At 45.2% G+C, this 27911-nt stretch overlaps 1 protein-coding gene across 1 annotated transcript in view; it reads left to right on the top strand.

Annotated features, from left to right (window-relative positions):
* Nucleotides 1–27911, top strand: part of LOC132379924 (protein kinase C alpha type) — a 350679-nt gene that overhangs the window by 107024 nt on the left and 215744 nt on the right. Inside the window, exon 3 of the mRNA XM_059948280.1 lies at nucleotides 21768–21850. Within this exon, the coding sequence (XP_059804263.1) occupies nucleotides 21768–21850 (83 nt within the window). The remainder of the gene's footprint in view (nucleotides 1–21767; nucleotides 21851–27911) is intronic.

The following is a 27911-nucleotide window of genomic DNA, read 5'->3' on the forward strand; positions in this document are numbered from 1 at the left end:
CTCGAAAGGTAAATGGGAAAAAATAAAATCAGTCTTGATGGAGTGAATGGTGGAGCAGGCGCAATGGGCTGAATGGTTAGGTTCTGCTCCTATGTCTTGTCAAATCCCAGCCCCCTTCCCACTTGAGGCAGCAAGTACCTGAGGTTCCCACACAGACCCAACCCTGGCAGCCGGCTACACAGTGCTGAGGCTGAGGGATGTTCTGTGGAATGAAAAGCCTCTGGAAAGCCAAGTGTGTGAGTGTGTGTCTTTTTTTATTTATAATGGTTTTTAAATTAATATTTTTTCAAATCGAATCCTGTAAATTTGATTCATTACATCTCATTGATCTTGGTGTTTGCATAAATCTTGCTCTGCGTCATTACATTAGTGTCTGGGTCTTCCACCCCTCCCCCATCACTCGAGCATGTTTACAGCCAAATTTTAAAAGTTCCCTTGCCCTGAAGGCTGTGAGTCAGGGGTCTGCGGGTGTTGAAGCTTGGCTCCGTGCGTGTTCTTGGTTGGGTGGGAGGGAGGCTGTGCCTGGTCTGCTCACAGCCTGCTCGTAATACATCATTAAAAGCCTGCTGCTAAATGCAGTCTCTGTTCCTTTGAATTGTATTCCTGTTCCATTTTGGCTTTTCCTGAAATTAATATGAAATTCAGACCAGTTAATTTATCATCTGAATAATTTAAGAGCAGGAATCTGGTTTCCTCTGCATGGACTGGGACACCAGTCTGAAGTGTTACGCTATTAATATAAAGAATGGCTTTAATATGTCCAAGCTCCATGGATTATTGGCTGTGTGTGAAATTTGCCACAGAGTAATTCTGGCAGGTTCTGCCTCCTAGGTGCATGTGCTGCTTATTGTTGGGATGAGGAAACCCTGTTTGCCACCATGGAGAGGGTTGGTATGTTCCAGGGGGCAGTGTTATTGCCTTTCTGGGCATCAGAAATGCTAATCAGTGTGGCTACATGGTTCTTTTCACGAGCAAGAGAAAATCTGCAGATGCTGGAAATCCAAACCAACACACAAAATTCTGGAGGAATGCTGTAGGCTAGGCAGTATTTATGGAAAAGAGAAGACATTAAATGTTTTGGGCTGAGATCACTTCTTCAGGACTTGTGCCCAGGATTCAAGGCAAAAGGTTCTGGTCTCACACCGTAGGTGCTATACCTTGGCAGTCATAAGTAGAATGTGCAAACTCCACACGTTCTGGAAGTTGGGTTGGGCCCCAGGGTGCAGGAACTGTGAGGCAGCACCTCTGCTCTGTGTTTCAGAGAGTGTAGCGTTGGAAACTGAGTCCTGCAGTGTGCTATCTTGGCAAGTTTCCAGAATGCTGGGTATTTAACATGTGTGGAGCTTTGCCCACTGCTGACGGTGCTGTCTGTGTAATGTTGCATGAGCTGTGAGCTGTGACCTGGCCTGTGATTGCCGACTGTCTGGCATTTGTCTTGGCCTGCAATGGGAGGCGGTGAGTGGGATTTTAACATGAAAAATCGGTCCCTGCTCCAACCTTTTGCTTCAGTGTGTGCCCCGTTAAATTCAGAAACATACTATAAGATCTAGGAGCAGAATTAGGCCATTCAGCCCATTGTGTCTGCTCTGCCATTCCATTATGGCTAATTCATTACCCCCTCAACCTAATTCTCATGGCTTCTCCCTGTAACCTCTGACACCCTGACTAATCAAGAACCTGTCAACCACTGCCTTAAATATACCCAATGACTTGGCCCACACAGAATTCTGTAGCAAAGAATTCCACAGATTCACCATCCCCTGGCTAAATAATACTTTTTTTCATCTGTTCTAAACGGACATACTTCAATTTTAAAGCTCTGCCCTCTGATCCCAGACTCTCACGCTATAGGAAATATCCTCTCCACATTCACTCAATCCAGACCTTTCAACATTTGAAATAAGGGTCTCTGGCTATAAATAGCCATCAATTTTAGTTCCCATTCAGGCAACAAGTAACAGTAAGAATCAACTGGGGAAATGAGAACCTGGTGTCCTACTGCCAGAGTCAGCCTCCGGGCAAGTATTTCTTTCCTGTGTGTGGTGGTGTGCAATCCAGGTCTCCTCTTCCACTGCCCATCACATGTGATGCTTGTTACAGTGTCTTCTCCCAGGCAGTAATATACAATATGCGTCTCTGGAGCAACATGCACAAAGCACTGGAGAAATGCAGATGGGCAGCATAAATGGAGAGGAGTAAAGAGCTGACACTTCGGGCCAAGATGCCTCATCAGGAACTCACTGTCTTAGAACGTAGAGGAATCGGGTGCAATGACCATAGATTCCTAGACTTGTATGAGCAGGAAACACTCCTTTTACCTTAGCTCTTCCTTATTTATTTGCTCCCCATTTAGGGCAGCAATGAAAATCCTCCACCTCTGTCCATACAGTCGCGCACAGATATAGAAGGATCCTACAGTGTTGTTCCCGTGACATTTTTTTTAAAACCAGTTAGGGTTGTTAGCTCTGAGCTGAACCCCCAAATCTGGAGGACTGGTGGACTACTCTAAATCTGCCCTCTACCCTTTGACCTGTTTGGTATGGATGACCCTACCAGGAGTGGTCCTCTTGGGAGGTTAGCTCTTCCATGCTGATCATTCTGCGCTCATCCCATTTATCTGCATTTGGCTTGTATCCCTCTTCCCTTTCCTTATTCTTGTCCAAACGCTGCAATTTTTATTTGTTCCTGCCTCTACCACTTCTGGCAGCTTGTTGCATATACTCACCATTCTCTTTTGTAGAGAACCTCTGCCCTCAGGTCCTCTTTAAAAAATCTTTCCTCTTCTACCTTAAATCTGCCCCACCCCCAGTTTTAGACCACCCTATCTTGAGGGGTAGGAGCAGAGTGGAGCTATATCCCTACCAAAGGAAGTGTAAGCTGCTCCTTCACTCTACTAGTCTGCACATCTGCCTTATGCGAGGTGTAGCACCTGCTTAGCCCCTTGATCAGGGTCAGGTGAAATCATGGAAATGGGTGGTGGATGGTCGTATGAGCAGCTGGTGCATATCACAAATCCTGGTTATTCAACCACTGATGCCAGGCAGACAGTCTCTGAAGAGTAGTGATAATGGCTGGGGTTACCCATCTTGTAAAGACACTGCCCAGAAGAAGGTGATGGCAAACCACTTCTGTAGAGAAACTTGTCACAAACAATGTAAGCCAGAGACAAATTGTAAAAGAGTTTGAGAACACAGATCTGGGTGTGAATTTGTACATTAGCTGAGTTAGCAGATCTGGTTGAGAAATTGGTGAATGAAAATCTTGCCAGGTCCTTGGCTGTACAGCGAAATGGCACAGTCAATGTTCACCGGCACTGGTGAGCCGCAACTTCTGTTCCTTTGCTGTTGAGACCGTTGTTCAAAATTCATTAACAAATAATCTCATGTTAGTTTTGTGTCGCTGAGATTGCAAACTCCTCAGCTGATGGAGATGGCCTTGGTGTGAGAGCTGGTATTGGAAAACTGAGCATTTTGTGGACCTTGTTAATTACAGAGTTGTGCATAATTACACAGGAGTTTCATGAGCTGGCGACATAGGAGGCACTTCCCACAAGGTGACTAGAGTGACTGATTTGGGCAAGCGCCTTGCTCAAGCTGTAATAATTCTGAAAGGCAAACACGATTATTTCTGAAAAGTTCAGACTTTACACCCAGTGACATAATGCTCAGTGCAGTGGCTTTACAATGCCAGTGATGGGGGTTCAATTCCCACCACTGTACATAGGGAGTTTGTATATTCCTGTGACTACGTGGCTTCTCCCCCCCCCCCCCCACACACATTCCAAGGACGTATCGTTAGGGTTAGTGAGTTGTGGCTGTGCTACATTGGTACTGGGAGCACAGTGGCACTTATAGGTTGCCTCCAACACATCCTCACACTGTGTTGGTCTTTGACACAATATGATGCATTTCACTGTTTTGATGTATCTGGGGAGCACATAAAGTGCAGGTGCATTCAAAAGTAATGAAATGAAAAGTTTCTAAATATCAATAAAACTATAAAGAGTAGTAAACAGTTTAAAAACAAAATCAAATTAATATTTGGTGTGATCACTGTTTGCTTTTAAAACTGCATCAATTCTCTTAGGTGCGTTGTCGTGCAGTTTCATTCGAAAATTGGCTGATATGTTGTTCCAATTATCTTGGAGAACCTGCCACAGTTTTTCTGCAGACGTTGGCTGTCTCACTTGTTTCTGTTTCTCCAGAGAATTCCAGACAAACTCAGTGTTGAGATAAAGGCTCTGTGGAGGACATACCATTTGAAACAATGTTTTAAAAAAAAAATTAAATCCAGGCTACCTAAAACTTCTGCACTGTACTGTACATGTGACAAATACAGCTAATCTCTTTAATCTCTACCCTTCTCAAAGAGCAGGTGATGTGTGAATGGTGTTCATATGTGAGGTGTTGAATGCAACTGTCTTCAAAAGGAGCCAGAGCATCAATGAGAGAACTCCCAGTCTCTGGAATCACTATGAGCTCTTTCCTTACCCTTACCCTAGACTCTATCTGGAGCTGATTGGCTGCACTGGTGTCCTCTGACCTGTACCTGGAGCTACTATAAACCTCTGAATGGTACTCTGGGAAATGTTGCCTCAAGTCCAAGTTTATTGTCATCTGTGTACATATAACTGTATACAACCAAACGAAACAGGGTTCTGCCTGTCCACAATGCACCCACAATACATATAATCATACAGAGCACATAAACCAAAATCTTACTGCAAATAAGTTGATAAAATTATTAACACTCTTCAGTGGGGTCAGTGGTCGCATAACCAGGGCCTGTGATGTTCATCAGCTGCTCATATGACCTTCCACCACCTGCTCCCATGGCTTCACATGACCATGATTGGGGGCTAAGCAGGTGTTACACCTTGCCCAAGGGTTACCTACAGGCTAGCAGAGGGAAGGAGCATCTTACACCTTTGGTAGAGATGTATCTCCACCCCACCACCCAAGGAGAATGAGTGGAGATCTTACAGAGCTAAACAAGATCAATAGCTGGACAGCTTTCATGTGGAGTGCTTTCTGACACTGCACGTGAACACCTGGTTCCCATGTAAATCTCCTAATTTAGTTTCTCCAAAATCTGACACAACTGCACTACCAAGTTCTTCATAGATTCATTAGACGAGACAGCGATCTTGGCTTCTCCAGGACTGAACTTCATAATTGAATTATTATTGACGTATCTTTCTGGGGAGATGTGTTGGGTAGAATGTTGAAACTGAATATTTGGTCATAGCAGCTAGAAGCTTTCTTCAGATACTTGAATCATTTTGTTGTTTGGGATCTCTGGTGACTGTTTTATTAATTGCAACAAATGTGTTTGTGAAGAGGAGGTGGTGATGTCAGCAAAGTGCAGAGCCTTTTCAATTGACGACTTGTGGTTAATGAAGGCAATGTTCAGAAATTTAACGAGTTGTGTATACATTCTCTAAGCCCTGCGTATTTCAGTCATGTTTTACAGAGAGGGAATCATCATTACATGTCATCATCTCTTTCACCAGTTTAAACTGATCAGCTGCTGGATTAGCTGGCTGCTTTGAAGCAGATACAGAGGCTAATTTAAAACTCAGAAATTCAGCAGGCATCTCACTTCCTAATGCTGTAATTTGTGCCTTAAAGCAGCCTAATCTTATTTCAGCCTCTGATTCATACATTAGATCCAATTAGTGGGATGTGAGATCGGCAGAGGTTTGATATCGAAGGTGCTAAGCCTCACTGTTAATCCTCCTTGCTGAGGATTTGTGGCAGGGCAGGGTGACTGCAATTAAATGGCTTCTTTTTGAGGGGTAGATGTTATTCAGAGATTAAAATTGATTGTTCATTATAAACATCACGCTGGAGATGTGTGTGAGCTCCGTTTCCTTCAAGGACTTTGGGCTAAATAGTCAAAGGTGTACAGCGTGCAGACAGCCCCTTAAACCCACCATGACCATATGGTCGATGTCACGTACCTATCAAACTAATCCCATTTTCCAGCACTCAGCCTGTAGTGGTTAAATCTGTTGTGTCTCAGGTGCTTATGTTGTGAGGGTGCACGATCAGGAAATGCTTTCTAGATTTCAAATACGTTCTCCAATCATCTCTAAAGGTCCTGCAACGTATTCTTAAACCTATGGTCATGGGCTAAAGGTGAAGATTGAAATGCTTAAGAGGAACATGAGGTAGAACTTCTTTACTCAGAAGGGTGGTGAGAGTGTGGAACGAGCTGCCAGCAGAAGTGGAGGATGTGGGTTTGATTTTAACATTTAAGAGAAATTTGGATAAGTAAATGGATGGGAGGGGTATGGAGTGCTATAGTCCAGGTGCAGGTTGATGGGTCTAGGGAGATTAATGGTTCCGCATGGACTAGATGGACTGATGGGCCTGTTTCTGTGCTGTATGTACTCTCTGTCTCGAACTTCTAATTTTAGACTGTCTCTGCACACGGGGAAGAAGTTTCTCATCATCTATCCTATTCATACTCCTCATACTTATGTGTATCTCAATTAGGTCACACCTCGCCCTCCTCTGCCAGTCCAGCTTCAATGAACTCAGCAGGTCAGGTAGTATACATCAAGGAGAATAAATAGTCAACATTTCAGTCCAGCCTAAAATGCAAGCTGTTTACTCTCTGTCTGACCTGCTGAGTTCCTCCAGAACTTTGAATTGAATTGACTTTATTTTTTACATCCTTCACATACATGAGGAGTAAAAATCTTTACATTACATCTCTGTCTAAATGTGCAAATTATAGTAATTTCTAATAAATAGTATGTACAGTAAGATGTACAACAAACCAGTCAATGTAGCTTAGAAATACAATTGTTTCAACGTGAATTGTTCAGTCTGATGGCCTGGTGGAAGAAGCTGTCCCAGAGCCTGTTGGTCCTGGCTTTGATGCTGCAGTACTGTTTCCTGGATGGTAGCAGCTGGAACAGTTCATGGTTGGGGTGATTCGGGTCCCCAATGATCCTTTGGGCCCCTTTTACGCACCTGTTGCTGTAAATGTCCTGGATGGTGGGAAGTTCACATCCACAGATGCGCTGGGCTGTCCGCTCCACTTTCTGAAGAGTCCTGCGATTGAGAGAAGTACAGATCTCATACCAGGCAGTGATAAAGCATGTCAGGATGTTCTCAATTGTGCCCCTGTAGAAAGTCCTGAGGATTTGAGGATTATGCTGAACTACTTCAATTGTCTGAGGTGAAAGAGGCGCTGTGTGTATCCTTCAACACTTCCAGCATCTGCAGAATCTTTCGTCCATTAACTCTCCTGTATTCCTCCATAGATTACATAATAAAGGAAATTTACAGTGGTTTATTAACCCACCAACCTATACTTGATTGGCATGTGGGAGGAAATCAGAGTACCTGAGTGAAATACCACACTGTCACAGGAATTAAGTGCAAACTCCACACAGACAGCACCTGACATCAGGATTGAACCTGCATCTCTAGTGCTTTGAGGCAGTGACCCTACCGGCTGCACCACTCTACCGCCACAGTCTTCATTGATGCCTCAGGCAAGGGTAATTAGTTGGGTGAGCGAGTCCGTAAAAGTATATTTGGAAGGTTAATTATGTCGGAAGTTTTAAGTGGTCTATTCCTCTGATTCAGTTCAGGAGTGTGAAATGGCTGTGCCGTGTGGGATCTTACAAATTGCCTCTTCTGAATAGAGACAAGGAGGAATTTCTTTAGCTGTAGGGTAGTGAATCTGTGGAATTCATTGCCATAGACAGTTCTGGAGGCTAGGTCATTGGGTACATTTAAAGTGGAGGTTGATAAGTTCTTGGTTGCAAGAACAGGAAAACAGATTATTATCTGAACGGTGGCCGATTAGGAAAATGGGAGATGCAACGAGACCTGGGTGTCATTGTACACCAGTCATTGAAGGTGGGCATGCAGGTACAGCAGGTGGTGAAAAAGGCAAATGGTATGTTGGCATTCATAGCAAAAGGATTTGAGTACAGGAGCAGGGAGGTTCTACTGCAGTTGTACAAGGCTTGGTGAGACCGCACTGGAATATTGTGTGCAGTTTTGGTCCCCTAATCTGAGGAAAGACATTCTTGCCATCGAGGGAGTACAGAGAAGGTTCACCACATTGATTCCTGGAATGGCAGGACTTTCATATGAAGAAAGACTGGATCGACTAGACTTATACTCACTGGAATTTAGAAGATTGAGGGGGGGAACTTATTGAAACGTATAAAATTCTAAAGGGATTGGACAGGCTAGATGCAGGAAGATTGTTTCCGATGTTGGGGAAGTCCAGACTGAGGGGTCACAGTTTAAGGATAAAGGGGAAGCCTTCTAGGACCGAGATGAGGAAAACCTTCTTCACACAGAGAGTGGTGAATCTGTGGAATTCTCTGCCACAGGAAACAGTTGAGGCCAGTTCATTGGCTATATTTAAGAGGAAGTTCAATATGGCCCTTGTGGCTAAAGGGATCAGGGGGTTTGGAGAGAAAGCAGTTACAGGGTTCTGAGTTGGATGATCAGCCATGATCATACTGAATGGTGGTGCAGGCTCGAAGGGCCAAATGGCCTACTCCTGCACCTATTTTCTCTGTTTCTATGTTGATTAGTAAGTGTGTCAAAGATTATGTGGAGAAGGCAAGAGAATGGGGTTGATAAATCAGCCATTATCAAATGGCAGAGTTGACTTAATGACCCAAATGGCCCAATTCTGCTTCGTTATCTTATGGTTGTAATTTCTGGGGGTCTGGGTTAGTAAAAATCAATTTTCCTAATGTTCTGTGATGATTGCCCACATGACAGCAGTTTCCAGGAATATTGAGCATGGTCTTGAATTAAGACTGGCCATTTCTTCTCGCATAGGGTATTGAATCTTGGCAATTCTCTGCCCCAGAGAACAGTGCAGATTGGATCAAAAGAAATTTTTATAGATGAGGTCAACAAAATTTTTGACAGATTGGGCAAATGAGGGTTGGGATCTGGCGCAGAGGAGGAACTGAGGCTTGGGGTACATCAGGCTTGAGGGGACGAGTGGCCTACTCATGCTTCAGCTTTGTGTTCTGCTGGAATGGTGTAAATTAACCCCTTGCAGGAACTGGTATTGTCCAGCATATGCTGGACCTGGCAATTGAACAGGCAGAGAGAGAGGTGGTAAATGGGTGACAAAAAAATGAAAGAAAAATAACTTAGTTTTACTCGTCACCTCAACATGAAGGCAAGCAGCATAGTTTTGTGTCAACGACCAACATAATCCAAGGATGTGCTATGGCAGCCCACAAGTTTCACCAAAATTCACAAGCTCACAACTTCCTAATCCTAACGTAGGAGGAAACCCACGCTGTCACGGGAAGAATCAACAAACTCCTTCCGACAGAATGAGAATCAGAATCAGGTTTAACATGACCAGTGCGTGACGTGAAATTTGTTGTCTTTGTGGCAGCAGTACATTACAATACGTAATAATAGAAAGAAAGGTGAATTGCAGCAATATGTACAGTATGTTAAGTAGTTAAATAAGTAGTGCAAAAAATAAAAATAACAAAGCAGTGAGACAGTGTTCATGGGTTTAATGTCCATTCAGAAATCAGATGGCAGAGGTTAAGAAGCTGTTTCTGAATCACTGAGTGTGAGCCTTCAGGCTTCTATACCTCCTTCCTGAGGGTAACAATGAGAGCAAGGCATGACCTGGATGACAGGGGTCCTTAATGATGGACACTGCCTTTTTCAGGCATCGCTCCTTGAAGATGTCCTAAATGCCACAGAGGCTAGTGCCCAAGATGGAGCTGATTAAGATTACAGCTCTCCGCAGTTTACTGCGGTCCTGTGTATATACCATCTGGGTATTCTCCAATCCCTTGGTATGAACATCGAATTCTCCAACTTCCGGTAATTCCCTCCCTCTCCCTTCCCCCATCCCACTTTCACTCTGTCTCCTCTTCTAGCTGCCTATCACCTCCCTCATGACTCTGCCTTCTTCTACTACCCATAGTGCTTTTCCCTTAGAATCCTTCTTCACCTCTCCTGCCTATCCCCTCCCTGCTTCCCTTCCCCCACCCCTTGATTTTTCCTCTGATTGGTTTTTCACCCTCCCTGCACCTTCTTTATGGGGTGTCTGCAGTCCTGACAAAGGGTCTTGGCCCGAAACGTTAATTGCTCATTTCAACGGATGCTGCCCGACCTGCTGAGCTCATCCAGCTTGTTTGTACGTGCGATCATGTGCAATACTCCCTCACCCCCCACACCAGACTGTGATGCAGCCAGTTAAAATGTAGAAATTTGTGAAACATCAGTCGCTGGCACGGTAAAATGTCATGCTAACCACTGTGCTGTCATGTGACCCAGAAAAGGTTTTAGGGAGTTTCATACAGTAAAATTAATTTTCAATTGGGTAATGTTGAACAAACGTGTTTGAGTTTCTAGGAGTAGGCCTCATCTGGGCTTGGTTCAGCCTTCCAGGGAGTAGGCTGGCAATGAGGAAGAGCCTCTGTTACTGTAGGACCCTCCCACCTCTGTGGGGTTAGACTGGAGGCGTCTCTGCTGGCCAAGTTCTGGGCCCAGATTTTGAAAGCCATTGCATAAAAACCTATCAGTCAGGGACTGACAGAATGATGAGTTTGATTGGGATGTTTAATCCTTCAGTTTGTGAATATCTGTGCGCTTCAAGCTCTTTCTTTTTCCTCTCCCTAACATGCAAATTAAATCCACAATGCCTGCAGGGCAGCAGGTTTTGTGATTTGTCTCTGGCATTTAGTTGTTATTACAAAGATTATATCTTATCTTTTTGGGTTTTGAAACCTAGGCAAGATCATTCAGCAGTGAGTGACAATGATAGAAGGCGTAATAATATGTTTATTGTAATTAAATTTACAGCAGTTCCTTGTGCAGTGAAAATTAATTCTTTTCTCTACAAGCCAGAGTCTTTTCCTTGAGGTGAGGTGAGGTGGTTTAGGACCAACCACAACTGCCTGCATTTATATAAAACTGTTTGGCCGAACGTGTTGAGGTAGTTTATGTGTCTGTTATGAAACAGAAGTTGGCTTGGTCACAGGGGTCATAAATGTGAGATTCTGCAGATGCTGGAAATCCAGAACAATGCTGGAGGAACTCAGCAGGTTAGACAGCTTGTATTGGCAGGGAATAAACATTTGATGTTTGGAGCCGAGACTCTTGGTCCTCATAAAGGTTCTCAGCCTGAAGTGTCAACTGCTTATTCATCTCCATAGATGCTGATGTTGCCTCACATGCTGAGTTCCTCCAGCATTTTGTATGTGTTGCTCTTGGTCATGGGGGATCACATGAGCAAAAGCTTGGTCATCCTGTGAGGGTTTAAAGAGGGAATGTCACAGCTCGGAGCCCAGACATGGAAACTGGCGATGGAGAGGATAAAGACAGTAACTCCACCTCTGCTGGATGGCTGGGGCTTGGGAGGGTGCAGGCAAGGCTGAATGGTGGAAATCTGACATAAAATCCGAATGCTGAAACTGAGACCCACAGCAAGTAGTGCAGCAGCTTTGAAGAGGAGCAAAAGATGAGCCTTACTTGTCACATGTCCATTGAGCATACAGTGGCTTGCATCAACTGTTAACACAATCGAAACATTGTGCTGGGGCAGCCCGCAAGTGCCATCTCACTTTCGTTGCCACCGTAACATTCGTGCAATGTGCTAACCCATACGTTTTTGGAATGTGGGAATAAACTGGAGCATCCAGGGATAACCCATGCTGTCCTGGGGAGAACGTACAAACTTCTTTCAGGCAGTGGCGGGAATTGCACTCGGTTTACAGGCACTGGAAAGTGTTGCGCTAGCCGCTACGTTACCATGCCACCCCCCTGTGGTTCAAGTGAACGTTTTTTTATGCTCATTGATCTTGGCCGTGAATATTCTTGAAATGCCGGTGGGCATACCTGAGTACTTGTAGAGCAGGGCATGGCAGTTGGCTTATTATTATTGTTGCATGCGCGGAGATTTGTTAACGTGCTGCCCAGATTGATCATTGCATATATCAGTGCATTGAGGCAGTTCCAAAGGAAAACAATAACAGAACACAGAATATAGCATTACAGAGAAAGTACAATGCAGATTGTCAGATGTGGTGCGAGAACTACAGGAAAGTAGACTCTGAGATCAATTTCATTTTTATCGTATAAGATGTTCGTTCAAGATTCTTGCACCAACAAGATATGAGCTATGTAGGTGTGTGTTGTCAAGCTGCTGTTTCTTTGCCCAGTGGTGAGGGGAGTAGAGAATTAACTGGGTTGGGAGGGGTCTTTGATTATTTATTTGTTGCTTTTTTATTGAGATACAGCATGGAACAGGCCCTTTAGGCCCTTTGAACTGTGCTGCCCAGCAACCCCCGATTTAATCCTAGCCTAATCACAGGATAATTTACAATGACCAATTAACCTACCAACTGGTACGTCTTTTGGACTGTGGGAGGAAATCCACACAGTCACAGGGAGAAGGTACAAACTCATTACTGGCAGTGGTGGGATTTGAACCCATGTTGCCTGTACTGGAAAGCGTTGTGTTAACCGCCACACTGCCGTGACCACCGTTCAAATATGGAGTGCCATGGTTGTGTAGGGTTAGTGTGATGTTATATCTGCAGCAAACCAGATTCAATATCTGCCGCTGTCTGTAAGGAGTTTGTATGTTCTCCCATGACCGTGTGGGTTTCCTCCAGGTGCTCCTGTTTCCTCCTGCGTTCCAAAGACGTACTGGTTCAGAAGGGTCTCGGCCCGAAACGTCGACAGTGCTTCTCCTTATAGATGCTGCCTGGCCTGCTGTGTTCCACCAGCATTTTATGTGTGTTGTTTGAATTTCCAGCATCTGCAGATTTCCTCATGTTGGTTCAGTTAGTTAATTAGTCACGTGGGAGTATTTGGGTGGTGTGGGCTTGTTACTGTGCTGGATCTCTAAATAAAAATAGAAAATAATTTTTGGCTGCTTTCCTGAGGCAGCAGGAAATGTTGACAGTCGGTGGAGGGGACGCTAGTTTTTGTGACGGAGTGTGCTGCGTTTCTGGTGGACTAGGACAGCATTGGTTCTTTGAGTTTGTTATAGTCATTGGGAATAAGCTGCCACAATCTATTAAGTACTCCCAATGATGTTTGTCTCAACTAGCCTCTGACAATCAAGTCCAGCTCCTGGCCTTCATGTGTTGTTTAGCTACCAAGCCCAGCGGAACTATTTCTACTGACAGGAAAGGGGGCAAAGGCAGGTTACTGGTGCCTAAAAACCAGTTGCTTTGGACAGAGGGGGCTCATCAGCCATGGTTGGCAGCTCATCTGGGAGAAGGAAAACTCCGATCTCAAACCTTCACTGCCATACAGCTCTACCTACACATGGGGAAGGCTTTGGGAGTAAACCCTGAGGGAAAAATCTGGAGCTGGCATCCCTAATCCCCAAGGTTGGCTTCCCTATGTTATGTTCAATCCTGTGACCCCCTGGTGCCAGACTGTGTCAGTCTCTGATGGTCGTTTGGATTCATCAGCTGAGTGGAGGCGGGGAGCCTGCTACATGGGCAACAGTTGGCTCTCCATATTGTACTGCCCTGGCTTGCACATCACGAAGACTGCTAGGACACAACATCCATGGTTGCTCCCAACTAACGGAGGGCCTCAGGACAGCAGTGGCCACGCCAGACCCTGGGTTGCAGGAGCCCATTTTTCTGCTGCTCAACTCTTGACTCGGAAGAAATCTCCCAACATCTCTGTTCAAAATGGCTGGTCTTTTTTCAGTCTGTGCTCCTGTTTTTGGGCTGTCCTGGGAATGCCATTTTCACCCCCGCTGTTTGGAAAGCTTAAGGGTGAGAGGCGGGAGCTGGGCCGCAACTTGCTGCATCCAGTCAGTTGTAAGTGCACTGGCAAGGTGTCCCGGACATCCCTGGGCCCAGTCCTGGCTCTTGTTTCACCACAATCTTGCCCATCATAGTATTGGGGGGGGAGTGGGTGTCAGAACATAGAATAGTACAGCACATTACAGGCCCTTTGGCCCACAAAGTTGTGCCAACCCTCAAACCCTGCCTCCCATATAACTTCCTACCTTAAAGAACTCCATATACCTGTCTAGTAGTCTCTTAAACTTCACTAGTGTTAACTGCCTCCACCACTGACTCAGGCAGTGCATTCCACGCACCAACCACTCTCTGAGTAAAAAACCTTCCTCTAATATCCCCCTTGAACTTCCCACCCCTTACCTTAAAGCCATGTCCTCTTGTACTGAGCAGTGGTGCCCTGGAGAAGAGGCGCTGGCAGTCCACTTTGTCTATTCCTCTTAATATCTTGTACACCTCTATCATGTCTCCTGTCAACCTCCTCCTCTCCAAAGACTAAAACCCTAGCTCCCTTGATCTCTGATCATAATCCATACTCTCTAAACCAGACAGCATCCTGGTAAATCTCCTCTGTACCCTTTCCAATGCTTCCACATCCTTCCTATGCTGAGGCAACCAGAACTGGACACAGTACTCCAAGTGTGGCTTAACTAGAGTTTTATAGAGCTGCATCATTACATCGCATCTTTTAAACTCTATCCCTCGAACTTATGAAAGCTAACACCCCATAAGCTTTCTTAACTACCCTATCTACCTGTGAGGCAACTTTCAGGGATCTGTGGACATGTACCCCCAGATCCCTCTGCTCCTCCACACTACCAAGTATCCTGCCATTTACTTTGTACCCTGCCTTGGAGTTTGACCTTCCAAAGTGTACCACCTCACACCTTTCCAGGTTGAACTCCATCTGCCACTTCTCAGCCCACTTCTGCATCCTATCAATGTCTCTTTGCAATCTTCGACAATCCTCTACACTATCTACAACACCACCAACCTTTGTGTTGTCTGCAAACTTGCCAACCCACCCTTCTACCCCCACATCCAGGTCATTAATAAAAATCACAAAAAGGAGGGGTCCCAGAACCGATCCTTGTGGGACTCCACTAGTCACAACCCTCCACTCTGAATGTACTCCCTCCACTTCGACCCTCTGCCTTCTACAGGCAAGCCAATTCTGAATCCACCAGGCCAAACTTCCCTGGATCCTATGCCTTCTGACTTTCTGAATAAGCCCACCGTGTGGAACCTTGTCAAATGCCTTACTAAAATCCATGTAGATCACATCCACTGCCCTACCCTCATCTATATGCCTGGTCACCTCCTCAAAGAACTCTATCAAGCTTGTTAGGCACGATCTGCCCTTCACAAAGCCACGCTGACTGTCCCTGATCAGACCGTGATTCTCTAAATGCCCATAGATCCTATCTCTAAGAATCTTTTCCAACAGCTTTCTCACCACAGCCATAAGGCTCACTGGTCTATAATTACCTGGACTCTCCCTACTACCTTTTTTGAACAAGGGGACAACATTCGCCTCCCTCCAATCTTCTGGTACCATTCTCGTGGAAAACGAGGACATAAAGATCCTAACCAGAGGTTCAGTAATCTCTTCCCTTGCCTCATGGAGCAGCCTGGGGAATATTGCCTCAGGCCCCGGGGACTTATCCATCCTATTGTATTTTAACAACTCCAACACCTCCTCTCCCTTAATATCAACATGCTCCAGAACATCAACCTCACTCATATTGTCCTCACCATCATCAAGTTCCCTCTCAGTGGTGAATACCAAAGAGAAGTATTCATTGGGGACCTCACTCACTTCCGCAGCCTCCAGGCACATCTTCCCACTTTTATCTCTAATCGGTCCTACCTTCATTCCTGTCATCCTTTTGTTCTTCACATAATTGAAGAATGCCTTGGGGTTTTCCTTTACCCTACTCGCCAAGGCCTTCTCATGCCCCCTTCTTGCTCTTCTCAGCCCCTTCTTAAGCTCCTTTCTTGCTACCCTATATTCCTCAATAGACCCATCTGATCCTTGCTTCCTAAACCTCATGTATGCTGCCTTCTTCCACCTGACTAGATTTTCCACTTCACTTGTCACCCATGGTTCCTTCACCCTACCATTCTTTATCTTCTTCACCGGGACAAATTTATCCCTAACATCCTGCAAGATATCCCTAAACATCGACCACATGTCCATAGTACATTTCCCTGCAAAAACATCACCCCAATTCACACCTGCAAGTTCTAGCCTTGTAGCCTCATAATTTGCCCTTCCCCAATTAAAAATTTTCCTGGCCTCTGATTCTATCCTTTTCCATGATAATGCTAAAGGTCAGGGAGCAGTGATCACTGTCCCCAAAATCTGCCTCCCAATCTTCTGCTCTTCGGTATCTCTGCTGCTACGAGGGGGCCTATAGAATACCCCCAGGAGTAACTGCTCCCTTCCTGTTCCTGACTTCCACCCATACTGACTCAAAAGAGGATCCTGCTACATTACCCACCCTTTCTGCAGCTGTAATAGTATCCCTGACCAGTAATGCCACCCCTCCTCCCCTTGCCCCGCTCCCACTCTATCCCTTTTACAACCATATAACAATCACAGCACAGAAACAGGACATCTTGGCCCTCCTAGTCCGTGCCGAACTCTTAATCTCACCTAGTCCCACCTACCCGCACTCAGCCCATAACCCTCCACTCCTTTCCTGTCCATATACCTATCCAATTTTACCTTAAATGACACAACTGAACTCTACTACTTCTACAGGAAGCTCATTCCACACAGCTATCACACTCTGAGTAAAGAAATACCCCCTTGTGTTTCCCTTAAACTTCTGCCCCCTAACTCTCAAATCATGTCCTCTCGTTTGAATCTCCCCTACTCTCAATGGAAACAGCCTATTCATGTCAACTCTTACCTATCCCTCTCAAAATTTTAAATACCTCTATCAAATCCCCCCTCAACCTTCTACGCTCCAATGAATAGAGACCTAACTTGTTCAACCTTTCTCTGTAACTTACGTGCTGAAACCCAGGTAACATCCTAGTAAATCATCTCTGCACTCCCTCTAATTTATTGATATCTTTCCTATAATTCGGTGACCAGAACTGTACACAATATTCCAAATTTGGCCTTACCAATGCCTATGTACAATTTTAACATTACATCCTAACTTCTGTACTCAGTGTTTTGATTTATAAAGGCCAGCGTTCCAAAAGCCTTCTTCACCACCCTATCTACATGAGACTCCACCTTCAGGGAACTATGCACTGTTATTCCTAGATCTCTCTGTTCCACTGCATTCCTCAATGCCCTACCATTTACCCTGTACGTTCTATTTGGATTATTCCTGCCAAAATGTAGAACCTCACACTTCTCAGCATTAAACTCCATCTGCCAACGTTCAGCCCATTCTTCTAACCGGCATAAATCTCCCTGCAAGCTTTGAAAACCCACCTCATTATCCACAACACCTCCTACCTTAGTATCATTGGCATACTTACTAATCCAATTTACCACCCCAACATCCAGATCATTTATGTATATTACAAACAACATTGGGCCCAAAACAGATCCCTGAGGCACCCCGCTAGTCACCGGCCTCCATCCCGATAAACAATTATCCACCACTACTCTCTGGCATCTCCCATCTAGCCACTGTTGAATCCATGTTATTACTCCAGCATTAATACCTAACGACTGAACCTTCTTAACTAACCTTCCATGTGGAACTTTGTCAAAGGCTTTGTTGAAGTCCATATAGACTACATCCACTGCCTTACCCTCGTCAACATTCCTCGTAACTTCTTCAAAAAATTCAATAAGGTCATGTCAAACATGAGCTTCCACGCACAAATCCATGCTGGCTACTCCTAATCAGATCCTGTCTATCCAGATAATTATTAATACTATCTCTAAGAATACTTTCCATTAATTTACCCACCACTGATGTCAAACTGACAGGCCTATAATTGCTAGGCTTACTTCTAGAACCCTTTTTAAACAATGGAACCACATGAGCAATACGCCAATCCTCCGGCACAATCCCCGTTTCTAATGACATCTTAAAGATCTCGGTCAGAGCTCCTGCTATTTCTACACAAACTTCCCTCAAGGTCCTGGGGAATATCCTGTCAGGACCTGGAGATTTATCCACTTTTAAATTTCTTAAAAGCGCCAGTACTTCCACCTCTTTAATTGTCATAGGTTCCATAACTTTCTTACTTGTTTCCCACACCTTACACAATTCAATATCCTTCTCCTTTGTGAATACCGAAGAGAAGAAATCGTTTAAAATCTCTCCCATCTCCCTCAGCTCCACACATAGCTGACCACTCTGATTCTCTAAGGGGCCAATTTTATCTCTCACTATCCTCTTGCTTTTAATATAACTGTAGAAACCTTTCGGATTTACTTTCACCTTATTTGCCAAACCAACCTCGTATCTTCTTTTAGTTTTTCTAATGTCTTTCTTAAGATTCCTTTTACATTCTTTATATTCCTCGAGCAATTCCTTTACTCCATGCTGCCTATATCTATTGTAGACATCCCTCTTTTTCCGAACCAAATTTCTAATATCCCTTGAAAACCATGGTGCTTTCAAACCTTTAACCTTTCCTTTCAACCTAACAGGAACATAAAGATTCTGTACCCTCATAATTTCACCCTTAAATGACCTCCATTTCTCTATTACATCCTTCCCATAAAACAACTTGACCTAATCCACTCTCTCTAAATCCCTTCGCATCTCCTCAAAGTTAGCCTTTCTCCAATCAAAAATCTCAACTCTAGGTCCTGTCCTGTTCTTCTCCATAATTATATTGAAGCTAATGCTATTGTGATCACTGGACCCGAAGTGCTCCCCAACACATACATCTGTCAGCTGACCTATCGCATTCCCTAACAGGAGATCCAACACTGCCCCATCTCTAGTCGGTACTTCTATGTATTGTTGCAAAAAACTATCCTGCACACATTTCACAAACTCTAAACCATCCAGCCTTTTTACAGAATGAACTTCCCAGTCTACGTGTGGAAAATTAAAATCTCCCACAATCACCACCTTGTGTTTACTACAATATCTGCTATCTCCCTACACATTTGCTCTTCCAACTCACGCTCCCCATTAGGTGGCCTATAATACATTCCTATCAGTGTTACTACACCTTTCCCATTCCTCAATTCCACCCAAATAGTCTCCCTAGAGGAGCTCTCTAATCTATCCTTCCAAAGCACCGCCATAAGATTTTCTCGGACAAGCAATGCAACACCTCCTCCTCTGGCCCCTCCTACTCTATTACACCTGAAGCAACTAAATCCAGGAATATTTAGTTGCCAATCACACCCTTCCTGCAACCATGTTTCACTAATAGCTACAACATCATAATTCCAGGTATCAATCCACACTTTAAGCTCATCCACCTTTCTTACAATGCTCCTAGCATTAAAATAGATACATTTAAGATACTCTCCACCTCCTCCTCTCTTTTCATCCCTAACAATGCATTCAAATTTATTATCCTTTTCTTTCTTCTCCCCTACATCTTCGGGCTGAGCGCATCCCTTCTCCATCACCTGCCTTTCTCCCTCACAGACTATCTATTTACTTGCTCTACTGGTGAACTAGCCTCCTCTCCCATAGTTTCCTCAAATTAATTCCTGTTTCCCCCCCCCCCATCTTACTAGTTTAAAGTCTGTCCTGTAGCCCTAGCAAACCTCCCCGCTAGGATATTGGTCCCCCCACGATTCAAGTGTAACCCGTCCTTCTTGAACAGGTCACGCCTGCCCCAGAAGAGGTCCCAATGATCCAGAAACTTGAATCCCTGCCCCTGCTCCAATCCCACAGCCACTCATTCATCCTCCACCTAATTCCATTCCTACTCTCACTGTCGCGTGGCACAGGCAGTAACCCCGAGATTACTACCTTTGCGGTCCTTCTTCTTAACTGCCTTTTAAAGCACTGAAATCCAGGAATATTGAGAATCCATTCCTGCCCTGGTGCCAGCCAAGTCTCTGTAATGGTCACTATATCATAATTCCATGTATGTATCCAAGCTCTCAGTTCATCACTTTTGTCTCTGATGCTTCTTGCATTGAAGTACACACACTTTAGCTCTTCTACCTTACTACCTTTATACCCTTTATTCTGCTGCTCTTTCCTCAAAGCCTCTCTATATGTTAGATCTGGTTTTACTCCATGCACTTCTTTCACTGCTCTATCACTCTGGGTCCCATTTCCCTTGCAAATTAGTTTAATCCCTCCTGAACCATGCTAACAGAGTCCAGGTCTGAGCTGGTGCTAGTCTGCTGTGTTGGGACATCAGGGAGATAAAGATTAGCTTTATTTGTCACATGTACAGCAAAATATCAAAACATAACTGTGAAATATATGATTAGAATCGATGACCAGCACACTCTGAGGATTGTGCTGGGGACAGCCCAGAATTTTCACCACGTTTCTGATTGCCAATGCAGCATGCCCCCAATTCACTAACCCCAGCCACTACATCTCAGAGTGCAGGAGGAAACCAGAGCACCCGGAGGAATCCACACTGTCTTACGAAGAACGAACAAACTCCTTACAGGCAGCGGCAGGAACTGAAGCCTGATTGCTGTATGGTGTTAGGCTAACTACTGCACTACCGTGCCATTCTAGCTATGCCAACCAGCCCAGCAGATCAGCAGCGATTAATGTGAACGGGGTAATGGTGAGCAGTGGGAGTTTGATACGGTCTGCTGCTGGTGGGTTGAGCCAGAGCTGATGGTTTAACGCTGAGAAGAGGCAGTCCAGCAGAGCTGATTATCAGATGGTGGCTGTGAGCCTTTGATGCACCATCAATAACTCTCTCTGAGACGTAAAGGCGAGATACCGACTTTTATCGACTGGAAGAAGGAACAAGCAGTGGTTGACCACCATACCACATCCTGGAGACAGAGGCTGGGCTCAGACCTCAATCGCCTTTATACAGGGGTCTGTGGGAGGAGCCACAGGAGCAGTCAGCAGGGGGGTGTGTCCAGACAGGTATATGTAGTTCACCACGGCCTTTGACTGAATTGGTGGGAAACAGTGACCTGTGAATTAGACGCTGAAAATCTGAAACAAAAAGCGACAAAGCTGGAAGAGCTAAGCAGGTCGGGCAGCGTCTGTGGGAGGAAAAACAGTGAATGTTTCAGGTCATCGAGCTGCGACTTGCTTTCAGCTTGCCGCCCTCCCACATCTTAAAAACTTGGAGTTACGGTAATTAGACCCCCTTGTGTAGGTGAGAGGTTGAATGTTGGGGGTTAATGAGTTAGGGTTATTGTAGGATTTGTGTTGCTGGTTACCTGATGTTTGGTACAGACGGGATGGCCACAGAGCTTATTTTGTGATGTTTGAATCAATGTCTCTTAAAAACACTTGAGAAGGCATGATGGCAACACAGTTGATATGACGTCTACAGTAAGGTTGAAAAATGGCAAAAGGTCAGAAAAGGGTTTCTAAAAGCAGCCAACTTGACTCAACAATGTAAAATGTCCTCGCTCCCCCCCCCCCCCCCATTGTTTCCTGACTCACTGAATTTTCTCCAGAGTACTGGTAGTTGCAGGCCACGCTCCAGAGCCAGTTCAGCACTGAAGTAACTTGATCAAATCGCACAAATAATTTTAATAAAAAATAAACAAAAACACATGGAGCATGAACTGAGTTTTTTCACACAGAGTGGTGGATGCCAGAAATGCTCTGCTAGAGGTGGTGTTACAGGCCGATGCATTAGGGACGTTTAAGAAACTCTTAGCACATGGATGAAAGTCAAATGGAGGGTTATGTGGGAGGGAAGCATTAGATTGAACTTGGAGCAGGTTAAAAGGTCAGCACAAGATCAGTGTTGTGAAGGGTCTGTCTGCACTGTGCTGTACTGTTCTATGTCGTCCGGCAGAGAGCAGTTCATGATTGTTTTAACCACCATCTCTCTTTGTTTCTCTCCTGTTCAGTTTGCTGCTTCGTGGTACACAAGAGGTGTCATGAGTTTGTTACCTTCTCCTGCCCTGGAGCAGACAAAGGACCTGATACTGATGTGAGTATGAGGCTTTTATGGTCAGGACCTGATCACTCGTGATCCGTGGGTACTGTGTGGTTGGGAGTGTCCTGTTGGCTCGCACACTGGGGTTAATGTTGAAGTCTTCTCTGGCGAATGTTGGTGTGTCATGGGTTCTCCACTTGAAGTTTGCTGATGATGGGACGCCATGTATATGCCAGCCTGGAGACAGGGCTGTACTGCTGACTTACATTTATTCACAACCTTGCGGTTCCCTCCTCTTGAAGATCTGTAAGGCAGCATTCCTCAGCTTCTCGAGAGTCAAGTTTACTGCCATTTTCTCAAATGTAATGAAAAACTTTCAGCAGCATCACGGGCGCCAAACCTCTACATTGAATCGGAAACAGATTTATTATCTATTTATTTAAATGGAAACACAGCGTGGAGTAGGCCCTTCCAGCCCATCGAGCCTCGCTGCACCACAACCACTGACAAGCCCAATTTAACCCTAACCTGATCATGGGACAATGTACAGTGACCAGTTAACCTACCCAGTACATCAGTTAGGGGAGGGGTGTTTGATGGTGAGGGTCAGGGGAGGGTTGCTGATTGGGGCATGAGTTTGGGTCAGGTAAGTCAGGGTAGATGCATCGACTTCTGGGCAGCTCTGGGAAAGCAGTTTGAGTTGCTCTGCATTTATTATCTCTGATGAAGGCAAGCATTCTAATGATGATCTTTAACAACGTATAGAACGTTTTTTATGCCATAAACTTCACAGGATAGTAATCTAAGTTGCTTGTAAATCTAAATGTCTGCACCTTTGTTCTTCCTCCAACACACACCTAGCTTCCAAAACATCAGCTGCAAATACATCAGTATCCAGTTGCTGTTCATATTTGGCACAAGATTCATCTTCACTGAGCAAGTTCAGGGAGGCAGCTTGGTCAGAATGGACTGGTTGGACTGAACAGCCTGTTTCCATGCCATATAACTCTATGACTGTATTTCACCATACCCTCCCACCTAAGGGTAACTTGGCTTTGTCCAGTTTGCCTGTGTTTGGTCAGTGTCCCCCTAAACTAGGGGTTCCCAATCTGAGTCAGACAGACCCCGCAGTTAACGGTGAAACTCCATGCATAAAAAAAGTTAAGAGCTGCTGCTCTAAATCTTTCCTATCCATGTACTTGTCCAAATCTCCTTTAAACGCTGGGATTGTGGCCACCTCTACAGCTTCCCCAGTAGCTTGTTACATATAGCCCCCAACCTCCATGTGGGGGGAAACATTACCTCTGAGGTTCTTTTTAATTTTCTTCCCCTCTCACCTCTGTCCTCTAGTAGTCAATGCCCCTACCTTGGGGAAAGAGGCTGAGACCACTCATCTTATCTGGCTTGTGGAGATTTTGTATTCTGATTATAAGACAAACTCTCAGCCTCCTAGTTTACTAGCTTACTCCTAGCTTATTAAAAATAAGCCCCAGCATTTCTATACAACTCAAGCCCTCCATTCCTGGCAACTTCAGCACCGTTTCAAACTTAAAGGCATCCTTCTATAGCTGGGCAATAGAACTGCACACCAGACTCCAAGTGTAGTGTCACCAATAGCTTGTACAATTGTTACACAACACCCAATCCCTGTTTACATTTTCCTTCAGTTGGCTTCAGGAGTCCTCATAACCAGTGAGGTAAGTGGCTGTCCCAGGCCTGATCTGGTACTAGTGGGTATCTCTTGGAACAGGCCAAATAAGAGTCTTGTCCACATATCTTCAGTCTTGCCCACATATCTTCAGTCTTGCCCCCCTCTCACATCCACCCCCTCATACCCCCTCTTCCTTCTTCCTCCCCCCTCCTCCTCTCCCCCCTCCACCTCTCCCCCCTCCCCCCTCCTCCTCTCCCCCCTCCTCCTCTCCCCCCTCCACCTCTCCCCCCTCCACCTCTCCCCCCTCCCCCCTCCTCCTCTCCCCCCTCCACCTCTCCCCCCTCCCCCCTCCACCTCTCCCCCCTCCACCTCTCCCCCCTCCACCTCTCCCCCCTCCACCTCTCCCCCCTCCACCTCTCCCCCCTCCACCTCTCCCCCCTCCACCTCTCCCCCCTCCACCTCTCCCCCCTCCACCTCTCCCCCCTCCACCTCTCCCCCCTCCACCTCTCCCCCTCCACCTCTCCCCCCTCCACCTCTCCCCCTCCTCCTCTCCCCCTCCTCCTCTCCCCCCCCTCCTCTCCCTCCCCCCCTCCTCCTCTCCCCCCCTCCTCCTCTCCCCCCCTCCTCCTCTCCCCCCCCTCCTCCTCTCCCCCCCCTCCTCCTCTCCCCCCCCTCCTCCTCTCCCCCCTCCTCCTCCTCTCCCCCCCCTCCTCCTCTCCCCCCCTCCTCCTCCTCCTCCTCTCCCCCCCTCTTCTCTTCCCCCCCCCCCCGTCTCTCGTACAGGTACAGCAGACATTCCCAGTGTCTTTCCAGAGTGCTCCCAGGTCGAGGGTTGGCGTATGAGGAGACTTGATAGGCCAAGTGGCCTAATGCTTTTCCTGTGTCTTCTGGGTTATGTCATATGGTTGATGCGCAGAAGCTGCTTTGCTGTGCAAACCATAAATCAGAGAAGTGATTTGAGTTGTACAATTGCCACTGGAGGTGACCGCTGTGCCCTCATGGTTTGTCTGTCGTTGAAAGTGTGTTTCTGATGCTAAAATTTCAAATGGACGGCTGGCAATGAGATAGAATGTGCAGGGGAGTTTTGTTACTTGTAAGCCCTGGGCAATGACTGAAACTTCGAAACTTTCCACGACGCAGGATGTGTTTTCTATACTGGAGTCATTTTTAAGATTCCACATATTGTGTTAGTTCCTGTTTATCCACATCTAATCCAAAAAAAATTCCAACTTAGTAACTTGCTTCACTGATTTTAGAGGCTCTCCATGCACACCGGCAGAATTTGTACTGATTAGAATTTAGTTTTTGTTCTGTTTTGAATGTGCTGTGAGCTCTGCCTGAGCACCAGATAGAACTCCTTTCCAACTGGTTTATCCTATGCAGGGCAAATGGATTTTAATTGTGCATTTGCAAGTTTTGTAGAATAATTAAATACTGTGATTTGGTGGCTGTATATCATTTAACCCCTGAATAGATCTGATTAAATACCTGATGATACCTGACTAATTCACTAATGGAACAGAAGTATGCTCCCATCTTCCATTCTGGGCAGTAAGCGACATCAGACCAATAGCTGAGGCTGACAATTAACTCAGAGTTTAAAGTAAATTTGTTATCAAAGTACATACAATACTGTGCAAAACTCTTAGGCTGGGGTGACTAAGACTTTTGCCCAGTACTGCTGTAATTTTATGTATTGCACTGGACTGCTGCTGCAATAGAAAACAAATTTCATGACATTTGTGAGTGATGATAAACCTGATTCTGATACGGATTTCTATAATGGACTGAGAGTGGGAAGGGGGCAGGGAGAGGGGAGTCATGTTTGGGAAAAGGGGAAAGGAGTGGGGATGGAGCAGGAAGAACCAGAGAGACATTCTGATCAATAACTAGTTGTTTGGAAGCAGATGAATTCGCCTGGCAGCTCAGAGCTGGATGTAACTGCACCAGCGCCACCCCCTGCCCCGCCACCCCTTTTCTGCCATGTCCCACACCTTCCCATGGCAATCTACCCTCCCCATTCCCAACATCCTTTGCTAAAGCCAGATTTACAAACTCGCTCTCAGCTTCACATTGACAAATGCAGTACTGTGTAAAAGTCTTGGGCACCCTAACTGTATATACGTGCCTGAGACTTTTGCGCAGTACTGTAGATGTCACCATATACTACCCTGAAATTCATTTTCTTACAGACACTTACAGGAAAATAAAGAAATTAAATCTAGTTTATGAACAACTATACATAACAAAGACTGACAAACACCAAATGTGCAAAAGAGGATAAATTGTGCCAATAAAACTGAGAACGTGAGTTGTAGAGCCCTTGAAAGTGAGTCTGTAGGTTGTGTAGTCAGTGTAATGTTGAGATGAGTGAGAGTGAAGTTATCCACTCTGGTTCAGGACCCTGATGGTTGAGAGGTAATAACTATTCCTGAAGCTGGTGGTGTGCGACCTAAGGCTCCTGTATCTCCTGCCCAGTGGCAGCTGGAAGAAGTGAGCATGACCTGGATGGTGGTCTTTGACGGTGAATGTGGCAGCTCTCCTTGTAATTGCCTCCAAGAATCAGAGGTATTACAGCTGCTGAGTTTCTGCCAACAATTACACACCATTCAAACCACACAGCACTTGCCCTGTTTGTAAATGTAGCTGTTTTGCACTCTCTGCGATTGTTACAGTGTGAAGTAGGTCAGGAATTTTCACTTAAAAGCTGCCATATGATGACAAATTGTTGTTGAATACTAGCACCTGATGAGTTAGAAGCGCTCAATGGAGCGGAGGCCAAGCACCTCCAAGCAAAGCTCAATAAATAGGACTGCAGTAGCTTTGCTTGATAGAGATGTACTAGATGACAAGGACGTAGATACAACAGCCAGAGATGTTTCCCCAGGACGGGAATGGCTAATACCAGGGGCCATAACTTTAAGCTGTTTGGAAGAAAGTTTGAGGGCAGGATGTCAGAGGTAAGTTTTTTACACAGAGAGTGGTGGAGGCGAGAAACACACTGCCAGGAGTGGTGGTAGAGGCAGAGACATTAGGGACACCTGGGAGACTCTTGGGCACATGGATGTTAGGAAAATGGAGGGCCACATGGGAGGGAAGGGTTAGACTGACCTTGGCACAACATTGTGGACTGACAGGTCTGTACTTCGGAGTTCTGTTCTGTGTTCTTGTGTCTGAGCTCTGAGCTAATGGCTGACTCCTCCAATCCTACCACAGCACTTTGAAGATTTAAAGTTGGCAAGTGAAATGAATTCATGATTTAAATGCTGTTTTCATTAACGGTGACCAACTAATGCAGTGTGTTCTTGATGAAGCCCATCTGTTGCTCTAATGATAGTTGGAACACCTGCCACATTGGCTTGTGTGTGACTCTAGACTTAGAAATCTAATTGACTCTCAGCTGCTCCTAAAATCAGAGAGAATTTAGAATAACGAACAAATGTTTTCATTGTTTGCACTTTTCAGTCTTAAGCTGGACAATGGAGTAGTCATTATCTGCACCAGACTTCAAGGCGAGTGATCCCGGGTTCGAATCCGGCCAGCTCCTTACACACATCCCATTCTTGTTGGGTTGAGCGTCAAGCTAGCAACTTAGCCTCAAAAAAAAGGGCAAATGCTAAAGAAGGCAAGGTTGACACCCAATGTGCCACAATGAACAACTCTTCAGTATTGAGACAAGCAAGTAAAGGATGCAAGATTTTCGGTGTCTCTCTCCATGGCTTTGTGTCACAGACATGGAAGGTCTTTTGTATATTTTCCCATTATTGCTCAGACTGAATGCAAGTTACGGGTGCTCTCAGGACTGTCACCTGTAATGAAGCACAGATAATAACTGCCTGAGATTACAGGCTTCTCAAGGCACAATGAGTAATGATTACTGGTTTTCAGACATTCTAATGACAAAGGCCTCTTCCAAATATGGTTATCAAAGTGAACATTAAAATTCATTAGCCACACTTCCAGTTCTTGCATCTTTGTTGACAGATGAGTGACTCAATAACCAAATCCAGGTGAAGGATGTTGAGATCAATGTTTCTTTTCATTGTTTTTCCTTCAAGAGGGGGGAATGTTTAGTTAATTTTCTCTAAGCTTGCTGAGTATGCCCATAAGGAAATGAAACTCATAGCTGTATATGGTGACATATATGTACTTTGATAATAAAATTATTTTGAAATTGGAACTTTGAAATGTAACTCTTCCTAATTCATTCCTGGGATATAGGCAAATCAAGTTCAAGTTCAGTTCAGGTTTATTACCATATACACATGTATACTGCCGGTTGAAACAATGTCCCTGCAGGCCAAGGTGTACAACACAGTACATATAACTCACATACAGCATATAAAGTGAGATTACAAATAAACTTCTGTTAATCACAGTTTAGTTCAGTTCAATCTAGTGCTGTGACATTCATTGACTGCGGGTAGCAGAGCCAGTCTGCTCCGATCAAAATTGCACTAACTA

This window comes from Hypanus sabinus, chromosome 23 (assembly GCF_030144855.1).
Source record: "Hypanus sabinus isolate sHypSab1 chromosome 23, sHypSab1.hap1, whole genome shotgun sequence".
In the NCBI taxonomy this organism is placed as follows: Eukaryota; Metazoa; Chordata; class Chondrichthyes; order Myliobatiformes; family Dasyatidae; genus Hypanus; species Hypanus sabinus.